The sequence below is a fragment of the Oncorhynchus gorbuscha genome, linkage group LG04 (assembly GCF_021184085.1).
Source record: "Oncorhynchus gorbuscha isolate QuinsamMale2020 ecotype Even-year linkage group LG04, OgorEven_v1.0, whole genome shotgun sequence".
NCBI classification, from domain to species: domain Eukaryota; kingdom Metazoa; phylum Chordata; class Actinopteri; order Salmoniformes; family Salmonidae; genus Oncorhynchus; species Oncorhynchus gorbuscha.
In genome coordinates, this window is record NC_060176.1 from 70,811,156 (window position 1) to 70,827,901 (window position 16,746).

The 16,746-nt window shown below is 41.1% G+C and overlaps 1 protein-coding gene across 1 annotated transcript; it reads right to left on the reverse strand.

Moving 5' to 3' along the window:
* Nucleotides 1-681: 681 nt before the first annotated feature.
* Nucleotides 682-16,250, reverse strand: LOC124034598 (arrestin domain-containing protein 3-like). Its single transcript, XM_046347999.1, has 6 exons — nt 15,920-16,250; nt 8,775-8,835; nt 6,844-6,994; nt 4,968-5,064; nt 2,599-2,855; nt 682-1,768 (listed from the first exon to the last, which is right to left on the reverse strand). The coding sequence occupies exons 1-6, from the start codon at nt 16,173-16,175 to the stop codon at nt 1,316-1,318; spliced, it is 1,275 nt and encodes a 424-aa protein (XP_046203955.1). The 5' UTR covers nt 16,176-16,250; the 3' UTR covers nt 682-1,315.
* Between the last annotated feature and the right edge of the window lie 496 nt (nt 16,251-16,746).

Here is a 16,746-nt window from a genome sequence, read left to right on the forward strand (position 1 = left end):
TTTTTAATCCAGTTGGATAAACACTCCAAATAGCCTAACCAACCACTGGGAGGCATCCGCATGGTCCTAAAGCACACTGTTGCCTCGTTTGGATCACATTCCAATAATAAAACTGGGGTGAAAGTTGCACCCCTGGTTAAAATGAAGTTTGATATCATGGATGATCAGTTCTTGCATTCAGAGCTCTATGAATTTGAGTGTCGTTAGCTTACATTTCTCCACCCCCAGCTTCCCTGAACTTTACCCAAACAGCATATATTTATTATTGTTTGAACAGCAGATTTCCCCTTTCTACCTTTTCCCCAAAATGTCTTACTCGTCTTTATGATGGCTGATAAGCAATGCATAAATTAGGAAAATAAGTTGAGATACTTTACCATTCCCTTCCTGCAGTACACACTGCTCAATTGAAAAAATTCATATTTGGCACGGTATGTTTCGTCCAAGTATAATCCATAATCTTCCTCCCACAAAACATGAGCTTTTCCTTTAGCTTTGATAGAAGGACATTTAATCTTTGTTTCAGCTGAAACTACCAAAACAATTCTCCCTGTGATAGTATCTCCCTATGAAAATTACATATGGCCCATTTTCCGCATCATATTTGATGGTAAAGATTTGGATTGTCATTCTGGTCCACGAAATGAAGCATAACCAACACAGAAGGAAAAAAAATGTTGGTAGGGTTCACAACGGTCTTTAATATAACATAGTAAGGGAGGAGGTCTGTATTTACAAAAGGCAGGGACAATAAGTAGGTCTACACCCACAATATTTGCAATGTCATCATTAAAGTCACATCTGATTAATTTTCCAATACTTGTGACAGCATAACTCTGATTCTTCTCCATCAAATAAAAAGTTATAAAGGCCTATATAAGGTTTATGTATGCATAGGGTGTGGTATTTAGTTGGTGTTCCTGGTTTTATGTATCTCATCATAAAAAAAATGGACCAGTAGCCTATTATCATCGTGGACGTTCCTGCTTTTTATTTCACTGTACTTATTTGGAAATTGCCATATATATATAATAGATTTTTTATTAGAATATCAGCACCACCATGAAATTAGGACATTCATCGTTACATTCGTAACAGCAATATTCACAGCAGAACTTTGTTCCATTTCATTATTCATAGTTGGCATTTCCACAAAGATATTGAAGTTACACACGTTGTCATGTCAATGACAAGAAACATCAACAACAGAGAAGTATGGAAGTATAAATGGAAGTCTAAAGAGATAGAGAACTGCGCATTTATCATATACAATGCATTCATTTGTTATATTTTTACCCTCTTATCTTTTCTCCCACTAGGATTTACCACCAAAATCAGACAAGGATGGGTACGTTCCGTAGGCTGGGGGAGGCGCTAAAGCTCCTGGGGCCATTGGTGGATAGGCTCCTGGGGCCATTGGTGGATAGGCTCCTGGGGCCATTGGTGGATAGGCTCCTGGGGCCATTGGTGGATTGGCTCCTGGGGCCGTTGGTGGATTGGCTCCTGGGGCCGTTGGTGGATAGGCTCCTGGGGCCATTGGTGGATAGGCTCCTGGGGCCATTGGTGGATAGGCTCCTGGGGCCATTGGTGGATAGGCTCCCGGAAATTGTGGTGTGCTGTTCCATCCGGGTTGGTTTGCATTCCCGAACGAGTCAAAACCAAAGTCAGAGTAAGGTGGCGGCTGCAGTCCAGGCGTTTGAGTTGCAGGGAGGATGACCAGTGGCAATTTGATTTCTGGGTCTCTGGCATAGGGAACATCCAGGACGATCTATGACAAACAAGGATATTGGAATCAAAGGGAATGCAATAGTTAGGCTATAGGCCTAAGACAAAGCACAGTATACAAGCTAGAATTAAAAGGTAAATGATTACATTTACATTTGAGTCATTTACGCCCAACGCTCTTAACCAGTAGGCTACCTACTACCCTTGATTATTGGATTTAACATATATTCAAACTCATATTTCAAGTGCAAACTGTTTAAAAAAAAAACTTTTCCATTTGAGTTAGAAAAAATTACTTGTATAAATCGATCAGTGACACTTTGTCAAACAGTATAACGATTTACCAATTGCAAAACGTGGACTCAATAAGAACATGGTTTGCCCAACAGCAAGTTATACTTAGATAACATTTGTAGTTAAAAAGTAACCAGCCTCTAGTCTTTGCTCTACATTTTTATCAATGATAACAACCCACATGACTTCAGAAGTTGTAAAAATAGGTCTTTAATCATTTCAAAAGTCTGATGACTCCCTTGGTAAACAATAACAAAATAAAAGAGAGGTGTTTCACCAGAGCATTCCTGTTGTAGCAACAAAGCCCACTACAGCATGTTGTAAGCCCAGTAAATCTTAGTATCTTAGTAAATAAATGGTCAAAGCACATTGTAGTAGTGGCTTTGGATAGACACTGAATATATGTTTTAACAGTTCACTCTCTCACACACACACACACACACACACACACACACACACACACACACACACACACACACACACACACACACACACACACACACACACACACACACACACACACACACACACACACACACACACACACACACACAGAGAGGGAGACACAGAGACACACACCTTCAGCCTGTACTCGCATTTAATATTACTGCAGGTGAGGATGGATGGAACAATGTGTTGTGGGATTTTAAGGACTTTAGTGACTTTCAGTTTCCCAGATGGCGGGATGGGCTCTCCCAGCTCTTTCAGGATGTCTTTGGTGGACACCCTCCTCTTTCCCCTCGCAAAGAAGCTGTCCTTCTGGTACAGGGTGTACTTGGGCTTGATCTCACGAGAGGAGCTATTCTCAATGGATGCCACAACCTTTAGGTCTTCACCTGCAAAGGGAGGGGGTGTATATTTATGGTAGCAATGTTGTTCTGGATTCATGAAGGTCAAACCTAATATGAGATAAATGATAATTCAAACACTTGAGTAAATCTACCATGTCTGTTCATGATTTGCGTGAAACCTCAACTTGTGGTTTTTTCTCATTCCGACATGTATGAATAACACTTGTATTTATGAATTACTCAGAGTGGAACTGACAGCGTTTTTTAAATGTTATTTAACTAGGCAAGTCAGTTAAGAACAAATTCTTATTTTACAAACAACCACAGAGTTACACATGGAATAAACAAGCGTACACTAAATAACACAATACGGGGGAAAAATAGTCTATATACAGTGTGTGCAAATGGTGTGAGGAGGTAAGGCAATAAATAGGCCGTAGTAGCGACGTAATTACAATTTAGCAAATTAACACTGGAGTGTTAATTTGGTGATGTGCAAGTTGAAATACTGGTGTGCAAAAGAGCAGAAAAGTATGGGGATGAGTATGGGGATGAGGTAGGTAGATTGGGTGGGCTATTTACAGATGGGCTATATAACAGCTGCAGCGATCGGTTAGCTGCTCAGATAGCTGATGTTGTATAGTTAGTGAAGTAAATAAAAGACTCCAGCTTCAGCGATTTTTGCAATTCATTCCAGTCACTGGCGGCAGAGAACTGGAAGGAAAGGCGGCCAAAGACTTTGGGGATGACCAGTGAGATATACCTAATAATAATAATAATATATGCCATTTAGCAGACGCTTTTATCCAAAGCGACTTACAGTCATGTGTGCATACATTCTACGTATGGGTGGTCCCGGGGATCGAACCCACTACCCTGGCGTTACAAGCGCCATGCTCTACCAACTGAGCTACAGAAGGACTCACACCTGCTGGAGTGTGCTACGGGTGGGTGTTGTTATCATGACCAGTGAGCTGAGATAAGGTGGAGCTTAACCTAGCATGGACTTATAGATGACCTGGAACCAGTGGGTCTGGCGACGAATATGTAGCGAGGGCCAGCCGACTAGAGCATACAGGTCGCAGTGGTGGCTGGTATAAGTGGCTTTGGTGACAAATGGATGGTGCTGTGATAGACTGCATCCAGGTTGCTGAGTCGAGTATTGGAAGCGATTTTGTAAATTACATCGTTGAGGATCGGTAGGATAGTCAGTTTTACGAGGGTAGGTTTGGCGGCATGAGTTAAGGAGGCTTTGTTGCAAAATAGGAAGTCTATTCAAGATTTAATTTTGGATTGGAGATGTTTAATATGAGTCTGGAAGGAGAGTTTACAGTCTAGCCAGGCACCTAGGTATTTGTAGTTGTCTACATATTCTAAGTCAGAGCCGTCCAGAGTAGTGATGCCAGTCGGGTGGGCAGGTGCGGGCAGCGAACGGTTGAAAAGCATGCACTTAGTTTTTACTAGCGTTTTAAAAGCAGTTGGAGGCCACAGAAGGAGTACCGTATGGCATTGAAGCTCGTTTGGAGGTTAGTTAACACAGTGTCCAAAGAAGGGCCAGATGTATACAGAATGGTGTCGTCTGCGTAGAGGTGGATCAGAGAATCACCCGCAGCAAGAGCGACATCGTTGATATATACAGAGAAAAGAGTAGGCCCGAGAATTGAACCCTGTGGTACCCCATAGAGAATAACACCATATTAAGCATGCATTGAACTGCATCCCTCTATTCTGCCAACAATGCCTTATTATGAGTCATGACATTTTTTGTCAAATATAACTAATATAACTTTTTCTTTTACTGTGAATTTGATATTTTTGACTGATATAACGGTATGTTTCATATCTGCAATGTAATTAAAATGCTGTCAATTCCACTTTAACCACTCAAGTCAACAATGCAACTGACAATATTCAGCTGTATTGTTTGTGTATGCATGACAAAGAACAAAATGCAATCATCTGAAAAGCATATGCTTGAAGATTGGAATACTGACAACGCCCTCCCTTCACGTTTACATGTTTCCATGCCTTATATTTTCTAAGGACAGTAAAATGTTCTTAAGAAACAGTAATAAACATTGGTATGGTATGAAAGGCTATATACCAGATGTGCATTACTATGTCCCTAGCTCTCATTAGTCCTGTTGGTTTTCTTACCTAAGTAGTAGCCCATTCTCTCCATGTGAATGTCCATTCCCACTTTTCCTGAGGTGAATAACTTCATCTTTTTATCCTTGGTTCCATGCTGAGGGATCTGAAAAGGAACAAAGACACTTGTGCTACAAACAACACTACCACCATACAACCAAGAGCAGCATTGGCAATACTACATTAGTATCCTGCATACCACTGCTGGCTTGCTTCTGAAGCTAAGCAGGGTTGGTCCTGGTCAGTTCCTGGATGGGAGATGCTGGAAGTGGTGTTGCAGGGCCAGTAGGAGGCACCCTTTCCTCTGGTCTAAAAAAATATCCCAATGCCCCAGGGCAGTGCTAGGGGACTCTGCCCCAGGGCAGTTCTAGGGGACTCTGCCCCAGGGCAGTTCTAGGGGACTCTGCCCCAGGGCAGTTCTAGGGGACTCTGCCCCAGGGCAGTTCTAGGGGACTCTGCCCTGTGTAGGGTGCCGTATTTCGGATGGAACGTTAAACGGATGTCCTGACTCTCTGAGGTCATTAAAGATCTTATGGCACTTATTGTAATAAATATCAGGATATCAATATCAAATGCTAGTAAAACCAAAGGCATGCTTTTCAACCGATCGCCGCATGCCCGACTAGCATCACCACACTGGATGGTTCCGACCTTGAATATGTGGACACCTATAAGTACCTAGGTGTCTGGCTAGACTGCAAACTCTCCTTCCAGACCCATATCAAACATCTCCAATCGAAAATCAAATCAAGAATCGGCTTTCTATTCCGCAACAAAGCCTCCTTCACTCACGCTGCCAAGCTTACCCTAGTAAAACTGACTATCCTACCGATCCTCGACTTCGGCGACGTCATCTACAAAATTGCCTCCAACACTCTACTCAGCAAACTGGATGCAGTTTATCACAGTGCCATCCGTTTTGTCACTAAAGCACATTATACTACCCACCACTGCGACTTGTATGCTCTAGTCGGCTGGCCCTCGCTACATATTCGTCGCCAGACCCACTGGCTTCAGGTCATCTACAAGGCCATGCTAGGCAAAGCTCCTCCTTATCTCAGCTCACTGGTCACGATGGCAACACCCATCCGTAGCACGCGCTCCAGCAGGTGTATCTCATTGATCATCCCTAAAGCCAACACCTCATTCGGCCGCCTTTCGTTCCAGTACTCTGCTGCCTGTGACTGGAACGAATTGCAAAAATCGCTGAAGTTGGAGACTTTTATCTCCCTCACCAACTTCAAACATCAGCTAGCTGAGCAGCTAACCGATCGCTGCAGCTGTACATAATCTATTGGTAAATAGCACACCCATTTTCACCTACCTCATCCCCACAGTTTTTATTTATTTACTTTTCTGCTCTTTTGCACACCAATATCTCTACCTGTACATGATCATCTGATCATTTATCACTCCAGTGTTAATCTGCAATATTGTAATTATTCGCCTACCTCCTCATGCCTTTTGCACACATTGTATATAGACCCCCCTTTTTTCTCTGTGTTATTGACTTGTTAATTGTTTACTCCATGTGTAACTCTGTGTTGTCTGTTCACACTGCTATGCTTCATCTTGGCCAGGGCGCAGTTGCAAATGAGAACCTGTTCTCAACTAGCCTACCTGGTTAAATAAAGGTGAAATAAAAATAAATAAATAAAAGGATAGGCTCACACAGTAGTACTCATTGTGTTAACAGGGAGTGTGTGTGTGTGTGTGTGTGTGTGTGTGTGTGTGTGTGTGTGTGTGTGTGTGTGTGTGTGTGTGTGTGTGTGTGTGTGTGTGTGTGTGTGTGTGTGTGTGTGTGTGTGTGTGTGTGTGTGTGTGTGTGTGTGTGTGTGTGTGTGTGTGTGTGTGTGTGTGTGTGTGTGTGTGTGTGTGTGTGTACCATCAGCTCAGGGATGCTGCCCAGGTCTGCCTTGGAGACAAAGGGGAACTCAGCCCTGGCTTTGCTGGATATCCTCATTGGTCTGCTCAACTTGGCCTCTAACGTATACAGGATTTTCCCCCAGGCGCCTTTAAAGGATGATGGCATTGCTCTATGAACAAGGAATATCAGTATTATTTAATTTTTTAAAATTACAAAACGAAGACCAAGAATGGTGATAGATTATAGTCAACATTCTACATAAAGTTGATATTTTATGGTGTAGTATCTACAAGCAATTTGGAACCTACAGACTAGGGCCATAAATAAACAAGTGAACTGTCATAATCGGAAAATGGCAACTAAATGTCTCCGATTGGTATATGGTGCTAGACCTGTAACTAGGCTACAGTAGCTCTTTAGTTACATATACATCAAGACAAAGCCATTATGGGTCGGTTTCAAGGACACAAAATATGATTATTATCTCCATTGAGCGTTCATTTCAGCCCTAAACGAGGATGACCCTATATGTAATTAGGCTATTTACAGGTTACTGCCAAAATAAAGGAAACACACGTGTAAATGAGGGATACAAAAAAATATTGAATGTGGTTCCTGAATGCAGTGCCTAAGTTAATTAAGCAGTTAACATCCCATCATGCTTTGGGTCATGCATAAAAATGCCCAGTTGCCCATTATTTTGGTCTCAGTAACTTTGAAAGAGGGGTCTCAAAGGAGCATAGGGGGTTTAAAGTATGTGTCAGTCACCAGATCTCAACCCAATTGAACTATTATGAGAGATGGAGCGGTGCCTGAGACAGTGTTTTCCACCACCATTAACAAAGCACCAAGTTATGGAATTTCTTGTGGAAGATTGGTTTCACATCCCACATCCCAGTTCCAGAAACATAATCTATGCCAATGGCGCATTGAAGCTGTTCTGGTGGCTCATGGTGACCCAACGTCATTAAGACACGTTACGTTGGCAATTCCTTTATGTTGGCAGCTACCTGCATATACATGTACTATCTGCAATCTACTGATTATATTATTGACTTAATATGGCTGTTTGCACAGGCAGCTCATTTCTGATCTTTTTTCACTAATTGGTCTTTTAACCAATCTGATCAGATATTTTGCAAATAAATGGGCTGCCTGTGTAAACGTAGATTAAATCATTAATTTCTTCTCATTCAGTGTATCATATAGGTATGCTAACATGCGTCCCACTTTGATTTTGTTCACCCACACCAGAAGTGATGAGGACACGCAGGTTGAAATATCAAAACAAACTCGGAACCAATGATATTAATTTGCGGACAGGTTAAAAGTATTAAACATTTTTGGCAATTTAGCTAGCTAGCTTGCTGTTGCTAGCTAATTTGTCTTGGGAAATAAACATAGTTATTTTACCTGAAATGCAAAGTCCACTACTCTGAAAATCCACAGATAAAATGGTGAAACAAATTTGTTTCTCATCTCTCCTCCTTCCTTCACGCTTCTTTTTCTTCTTTGAACTTGATGCGACGGTTGGCAACCAACTTTACGTTGAATTACTACAACCGACGGATCATTTTTCAATCACCCACGTGGGTATATGCTCCTAAAAACCAATGAGGAGATTGGAGAGGCCGGCATGTTGAGTGTCACAAATAGAACCAATTTCGATTTTAGCGCCTGGCGCCGCAGACGCTCGCTGCTGCGCATGAGCAGTGTGGGTGCAATGATTTGAATCGCACGCAATGCGAGCGTTGTGGTCAGCATGTAAGACACAATCATAAAACACAAGTACTTAAAGTTAACCATTGTAAACATTCTGAAAACAACTCAGGATTACCTTGTTGATGTTAACAAGATAGCTTACAACTCTAATTATATGATTGTGCTCATGATCAAGTGTCTAAGCGATGTAAATATTAGCCCACCAGGTGTGTTTGCAGGGCACTTACTGTTGAGGGATCTGAAATGTGAATGGGTAAACGTGAGTTCCAGGAGCTACGACATTACAATCTGAAAAACAACAAGTCACGTTTATGTTAAAAGATCAAAAAGAACCTGTCCTAAAATATGGACCAAATATTTTCCAAGAACATGCACAAAGATATCTCATTACCGTAACACTTGTAAAGTTAGAAAATAAACATAGAAAGGTGAAAATAAAAACAAAAACATTTAAACTATTTCAATTTTAACCAGTTATCTAATTACCGTAACGTGTGGCATGTTCATAACCTGGATGTTTAAAAAATATATTTGTTTTAAATTATTATTCATATTTTAAAAAGAACACAAATATAAAGAGTAGATATTTTGTAATATTATTCTAGGAGTATTTTATCACTGATGCATTTCGGTAATGAGATCCATGTTACAGTAGATGAGACCACATTACGTTAATGAACAAATAAATGAGCAAACGGTACTTTAATAAGAGCAAAAAATATAATTTAGAACCATAGTAACCATTAAGAACAACACATTGATCATAAACTCCCTACCATTGCCCAGCTCTACCACATCCCACATCCCACTCACCCTAAACCACCCTTTTTTTATGCAAAGTTCTGCCCTATTCCTTGTGTAATTACATAAACAATTCTACAATAACATGATTACAGTGTTACTACTGTAAGATAACGACAGTGTTCCAACCAGTGCCTAAAATAATGATTTTTTTGTGTGCATGTATGTATGTACAGTTGAAATCAGAAGTTTACATACACCTTAGCCAAATACATTTAAACTGTTTTTCACAATTCTTGACATTTAATCCTAGTAAAAATGCCCTCTCTTAGGTCAGTTAGGATCACCACTTTATTTTAAGAATGTGAAATGTCAGAATAATAATAGAGAGAATTAATGATTTATTTCAGCTTTTATTTATTTCAAATTAGTATTTGGTAGCATTGCCTTTAAATGGTTTAACTTGGGTCAAACGTGTCGAGTAGCCTTCCACAAGCCTCCCACAATAAGTTGGGTGAATTTTGGCCCATTCCTCCTGACAGAGCTGGTGTATCTGAGTCAGGTTTGTAGGCCTCCTTGCTCACACGCTTTTTCAGTTCTGCCCACACATTTTCTATGGGATTGAGGTCAGGACTTTGTGATGGCCACTCCAATACCTTGACTTTGTTGTCCTTAAGCCATTTTGCCACAACTATGGAAGTATGCTTTGGGTCATTGTCCATTTGGAAGTCCCATTTGCGACAAAGATTTAACTTCCTGATGTCTTGATGTTGCTTCAATATATCCACATCATTTCCTTTCCTCATGATGCCATCTATTTTGTGAAGTGCACCCGTCCCTCCTGCAGCAAAGCACCCCCACAACATAATGCTGCCACCCCCGTGCTTCACGGTTGGGATGGTGTTCTCTGGATTTCAAGCCTCCCCTTTTTCCTCCAAACATAACAATGGTCATTATGGCCAAACCGTTCTATTTGTTTCCTCAGACCAGAGGGCATTTCTCCAAAAAGTATGATATTGTTGTCCATGTGCAGTTGCAAACCGTAGTCTGGCTTTTTTATGACGGTTTTGGAGCAGTTGCTTCTTCCATGCTGAGCGGCCTTTCATGTTATGTCAATGTAGGACTCGTTTTACTGTGGATATAGATATTTTTGTACTTGATTCCTCCAGCATCTTCGCAAGGTTGTTTGCCGTTGTTCTGGGATTGATTTGCACATTTCGCACCAAAGTACCTTCATCTCTAGGAGACAGAACGCGTCTCCTTCCTGAGCATGATGATGGCTGCGTGGTCCCATGGTGTTTATACTTGCGTACTATTTTTTTGTACAGAAGAACATGGTGCCTTCAGGCCTTTGGAAATTTCTCCCAAGGATGAACAAGACTTGTGGAGGTCTACAGTTATTTTTCTGAGGTCTAAACCATGTTCTTACAATGGAAGAGGCTGGCTGGAGTGTACAGCCTATTGTAAACAGGTCCACAGTGTCATCAATTGTGCAAATATTCAGTAGGGAAAACAGCAAATATGTATAAATAAATAACAAATATGTACTCGTTCTTTACTTTTGTTACAGCATTTCATTCACAACAATACAGCAACTATTGTAAAGGTAAATGCAAGTCTGAAAATCACAACGTACCGTAAGATATGTATGAAGAATATAAAGTAATACAGCACAATAGTATAATTCTATCTGTGACATGATCTATTTGTGAATTCTACATGTCATATAGAGGACTGCACAACGACCTCATATTATGTAATTGTGTGGGATAATGTCAGCTTCCACCAAACCAACATTGGAACTATTTTCTCTCCATACCCCCTGATTCCTACCGCAAGCTCTGGACAATTTCACCTGGATCTTGCAGCTAGCTAGCTGCCGATGCCGAGCCCCACCGAGCCTTCACAACTGGACTACCAACGTTATCTACCCGAGGGAGTTATTCAACAGGCCCCTCCGTCGCAACGTAACCTGAACGCCCATCTGCTAACTGCGGTCCATTATTCGTTAGCTGTCTTGAGCATATCGGCTGCTAGCTGAATAGATCTATCGGACAATTTTCCTGGGCCACTATAACTATGTTGCCAATTGGATTGTTCCCCTCTACCACACGGAACTCCACTAACCTACCGGCAGAAACGCACGAGGTGGCTAACAACCTCCGTCTTATGCTAGCTTGCTACCCATGGCCCGGCTAGCTGTCTGAATCGCAGTGACCCCAACCAACCTCACTACTCACTGGACCCTTATGATCACTCGGCTCAGCATGCCTCTCCTTAATGTCAAAATGCCTTGTCCATTGCTGTTGTGGTTAGTGTTTATTGGCTTATTTAACTGTAGAGCCTCTAGCACTGCTCAATATACCTTATCCAACCCTTCAGTTCCAACACCAACATATGCGATGACATCACCTGGTTTCAATTATGTTTCTAGAGACAATATCTCTCTCATCATCACTCAATGTCTAGCTTTACCTCCACTGTATTCACATCCTACCATACCTCTGTCTGTACATTATACCTTGAATCTATTTTATCGCCCCCAGAAACCTGCTAATTTTACTCTCTGTTCCGGATGTCCTAGACGACCAATTCTAATAGCTTTTAGCCGTACCCTTATCCTACTCCTCTTCTGTTCCTCTGGTGATGTAGAGGTGAATCCAGGCCCTGCAGTGCCTAGCTCCACTCCTATTCCCCAGGCGCTTTCTTTTCTTGACTTCTGTAACCATAAAAGCCTTGGTTTCATGCATGTTAACATTTAGAAGCCTCCTCCCTAAGTTTGTTTTATTCACTGCTTTAGCACACTCCGCCAACCCGGATGTCCAAGCCGTGTCTGAATCCTGGTTTAGGAAGACCACCAAAAACATTTTCAGACAAGATAGAACGGCCAAAGGGGGAGGTGTTGCAATCTACTGCAGAGATAACCTGCAGAGTTCTGTCCTACTATCCAGGTCTGTACCCAAACAATTTGAACTTCTACTTTTAAAAATCCACCTCTCTAAAAACAAGTCTCTCACCGTTGCCGCTTGCTATAGACCATCCTCTGCCCCCAGCTGTGCTCTGGACACCATCGGTGAACTGATTGCCCCCCATCTATCTTCAGAGATCGTGCTGCTAGGTGACCTAAACTGGGACATGTTTAACACCACAGCCATCCTACAATCTAAGCTTGTTGCCCTTGTTGCATTTCTTTCTAAAATGATCTGCGGAAATTTTTGCAACCCCTATTACTAGCCTGTTCAACCTCTCTTTCGTGTAGTCTGAGATTCCCAAAGATTGGAAAGCGGCTGCAGTCATCCCCCTCTTCTTTCCTACCCTGACTTTCTAAGGTCTAAAGCCAAGTTAACAAAGAGATTACAGACCATTTCGTATCCCACCGTACCTTCTCCACTATGCAATCTGGTTTCAGAGCTGGTCATGGGTGCACCTCTGTCACACAAGGTCCTAAACAATATCTTAACCGCTATCGATAAGAAACAATACTGTGCAGCCGTATTCATTGACCTGGCCAAGGCTTTCGACTCTCAATCACCACATCCTCATCAGTAGACTCAACAGCCTCAGTTTCTCAAATGATTGCCTCGCCTGGTTCACCAACTACTTTTCCGATAGAGTTCAGTGTGTCAAATCGGAGAGCCTATTGTCTGGGCCTCTGGCAGTCTCTATGGGGTGCCACAGGGTTCAATTCTTGGGCCAACTCTTTTCTCTGTATACATCAATGATGTCGCTCTTGCTGCTGGTGAGTCTCTGATCCACCTCTACGCAGAAGACACCATTCTGTATACTTCTGGCCCTTCTTTGGACACTGTGTTAACTAACCTCCAAACGAGCTTCAATGCCATACAACTCTCCTTCTGTAGCCTCCAACTGCTCTTAAATACAAGTAAAACTAAATGCATGCTCTTCAACTGATCGCTGCCTACACCTGCCCGCCCGCCCTGCATCACTACTCTGGACGGTTCTGACTTAAAATATGTGGACCACCACAAATACCTAGGTGTCTGGTTAGACTGTAAACTCTCCTTGCAGACTCACATCAAACATCTCCAATCCAAAGTTAAATCTAGAATTGGCTTCCTATTTCGCAATGAAGCATCCTTCACTCATGCTGCCAAACATATTGTCATAAAACTGACCATCTTACCGATCCTCAACTTTGGTGATGTCATTTACAAAACATCCTACTCAACAAATTGGATGCAGTCTATCACAGTGCCATCCCTTTTGTCACCAAAGCCCCATATACTACCCACCACTTTAAACTGTACGCTCTCGTTGGTTGGCCCTCGCTTCATACACGTCACCAAACCCACTGGTTCCAGGTCATCTACAAGACCCTGCTAGGTAAAGTCCCGCCTTATCTCAGCTCGCTGGTCACCATAACAGCACCCACCTGTAGCACGCGCTCCAGCAGGTATATCTCTCTGGTCACCCCCAAAACCAATTCTTCCTTTGGCCACCTCTCCTTCCAGTTCTCTATTGCCAATGACTGGAACGAGCTAAAAAAAATCTCTAAAAGTGGAATCACTTATCTCCCTCACTAGCTTTAAGCACCAGCTGTCAGAGCAGCTCACAGATCACTGCACCTGTACATAGCCCATCTATAAATAGCCCAAAAAATTACCTCATCCCCTACTGTATTTATTTATTTTGCTCCCTTGCACCCTAGTATTTCTACCTTGCACATTCACCTACTGCAAATCTACAATTCCAGTGTTTTTATTGCTATATTGTATTTACTACCTTTACCTCCCTTATCTCACCTCATTTGCTCACATTGTATATAGACTTGTTTTTGTACTGTATTATTGACTGTTAGTTTGTTTTACTCTATGTGTAACTCTGTTGTTGTATGTGTCGAACTGCTTTGCTTTTTCTTGGCCAAGTCGCAGTTGTAAATGAGAACTTGTTCAACTTGCCTACCTGGTTAAACATAGGTAAAATAAATACAATTGAAATAAATTGTCAGGGAATGATTTGCTGGGCATGAAATGATAAGAATGGAGTTCCTTCCATCATCCTCCTCATTCCTAAATCCGATAGAAGAGGTTTTGTTCAGCATGGAGGTGGAAAGCATATGACTATCGGGCACAAGATCAGATGTCTCTATTAGATGCCATGAATCCTGCTTAAGAGGACATCACAGATTGCAGGGGATGGTTGAGCCACGCAATGAGATTTTCCCCCGGTGTATCACAAGGGAAAACATCAGATGTGATGTTGACAAATCTCTGGCCAGACCAACAAGAGCGACAGGATGTCCACCAAGAAGATGGGAACTTGCAATGTTACGTAATGTGAGGAAGTACAATTTGTTTTTTTACAGAAGTACCAAAGTTTTTTTCATTGCTGCTGGTTTTGTTTGTTGCATGGATATCATTTTGCGGCAAATTCTCTGTTCACTATATATGACTTTACATGTAAGAAATATTACATGGAAATGCAAATGTGAATTCTGTTTACATGTAACATATTGCTTAAAATGATAATAATCTGGATACATACAAATGTGCATATCCTTTTTCTGTGTACAACAGTATTGACCTTTCCAAGTCAACTTTTATCTAGTGTTGAAATCGGTATCTATAAAGCTCAGTGATACACAATAGCATTCAGCTAGACAGAACTGACAGTCTTGTACAGTAAGCGGTCAGTGTCAACAAAAAAGTAGAACAAACTGAAATGTGTATAAAAACAAACATTTCCAGGGTTGACTGCCATGGTGAAAAAACATCTAAACATTTTGACCTGTACAGCTCACACGATGACAATAACTAGGTTTTGAAGCATGAATTAAATGTTTTGGGTGAGTTACTACATCTTGCTGACATGCAATAGAGTTGTGATGTCCCATAAAACAGTTGTGACAATTTAACTTACAGTTTAGAGAATGTTAAGATTTTCAAAAAAATGAGCCAAAGCGATTGAGAAAAACTGCAATATTGAAAAATATTTACCTAATGTTCTAATAATTGTTTAGGGACCCACCCCTAAGTCATTTTGCCTTTTGGTAGGCCGTCATTGTAAATATAAATTTGTTCTTAACTTATTAGCCTAGTTAAATAAAGGTTAAATAAATCAAATAAAAAAACACCCCATACCTTGTCACAACACAACTGATTGGCTCAAACACATTAAGGAAAGAAATTCCACAAATTAACTTAATTAACAAGGCACACATGTTAATTGAAATGCATTCCAGGTGACTACCTCATGAAGCTGGTTGAGAGAATGCCAAGAGTGTGCAAATCTGTCATCAAGGCAAAGGGTGGCTATTTTGAAGAATCTCAAATATAAAATAATTTGTTTAACACGTTTTTGGTTACTACATAATTCCATGTGTTATTTCATAGTTTTGATGTCTTCACTATTATTTTACAATGTAGCAAGCAGTAAGAATAAAGAAAAACCCTGGAATGAATGTGTCCAAACTTGACTGGTACTAATATTTATACACACACACACGAACACACGAAGCAACGTTATGCCACTTGTAGTGCAGTAGTAGCGTCGTTCGACCATTGTCTATCTAGTGATCTAACGACGCTACTACTGCACTACAAGAGGCATAACCTTACTTCGTAAATAAATGTCCCATATAAAACTCTGGAACCTGTGCTTGATGTCTTACCTTGGCCTTTTTGTTCTCGAATGATAAATTGTTCAATGCTGAACATCTTGTCCTTGGAATGGTAAGTTATAGTTGAATGTTTATGATGTTCTGTCCAACGGACTTCTGACTTTCCCTTTGCTTTTATGGAAAGATAATCTATTTTACAATCTTTTCCTAATTCCAACGTTATTCGCCCCGAAATGAAGTCGCCGCTGCTAAAGGTTTTGCCCATACCGTCGTAGGTTACGGAAATGTTCTTTATGGTAGCCAACATCTCAAGAGCGCACAGAGAGATAGTAAAGAAACGAAAATGTTCAACAGTTATGATAGAAGGGAGCGAGTCTCTTTCACTATGTAGTCTAAACGATGGGCGTGGTATGAACCAGAATATTACAGTGTTGAATGGCGATTCTCATTCAAACAGGGAAGAAGCCATTCACAAGCTTGTCAAGCATAATACTATCAAAATACGTTCGTTACTGATCAACTATCGTCATTACTACCGTTACGGTCAGTATGTACTTCCAAAAAGCCTCATGTCTTCTCTAGTTTTGGTGGCCTTAACTTCATGTTGGTTTGCAATTAGAATATCGACAAAATTCCAGTGAAACCTGCCGATGAAAAGCAGTTCTTGTCATGGACCTTCATTTATAAGCATACTTTTTCTCAACACATGTATATGGAATAATCGGGATATTTTGTATAAAAATACTTATTTGTTTTTAGAATATTGGTTCCGAAATAATATCCTATTGGTGAGTCAACTTGTGAATGCAGAGGGTCTTTTACTTGGTTATAAGGAATTCGTATCACTTTACAAGATCCCTGTAACATCTAAATATTTT

What these genes read in the sequence shown, in the direction of transcription:
- LOC124034598 (XM_046347999.1), bottom strand. Translation starts at nt 16,175, where the DNA reads ATGTTGGCTACCATAAAGAACATTTCCGTAACCTACGACGGTATGGGC. An exon ending in GCAGCATCCCTGAGCTGATG is followed by an intron (nt 5,065 to 6,843) that starts GTACACACACAC and finishes GTTCCTTTTCAG; the next exon opens with ATCCCTCAGCATGGAACCAA. An exon ending in GAGAATGGGCTACTACTTAG is followed by an intron (nt 2,856 to 4,967) that starts GTAAGAAAACCA and finishes CTCCCTTTGCAG; the next exon opens with GTGAAGACCTAAAGGTTGTG.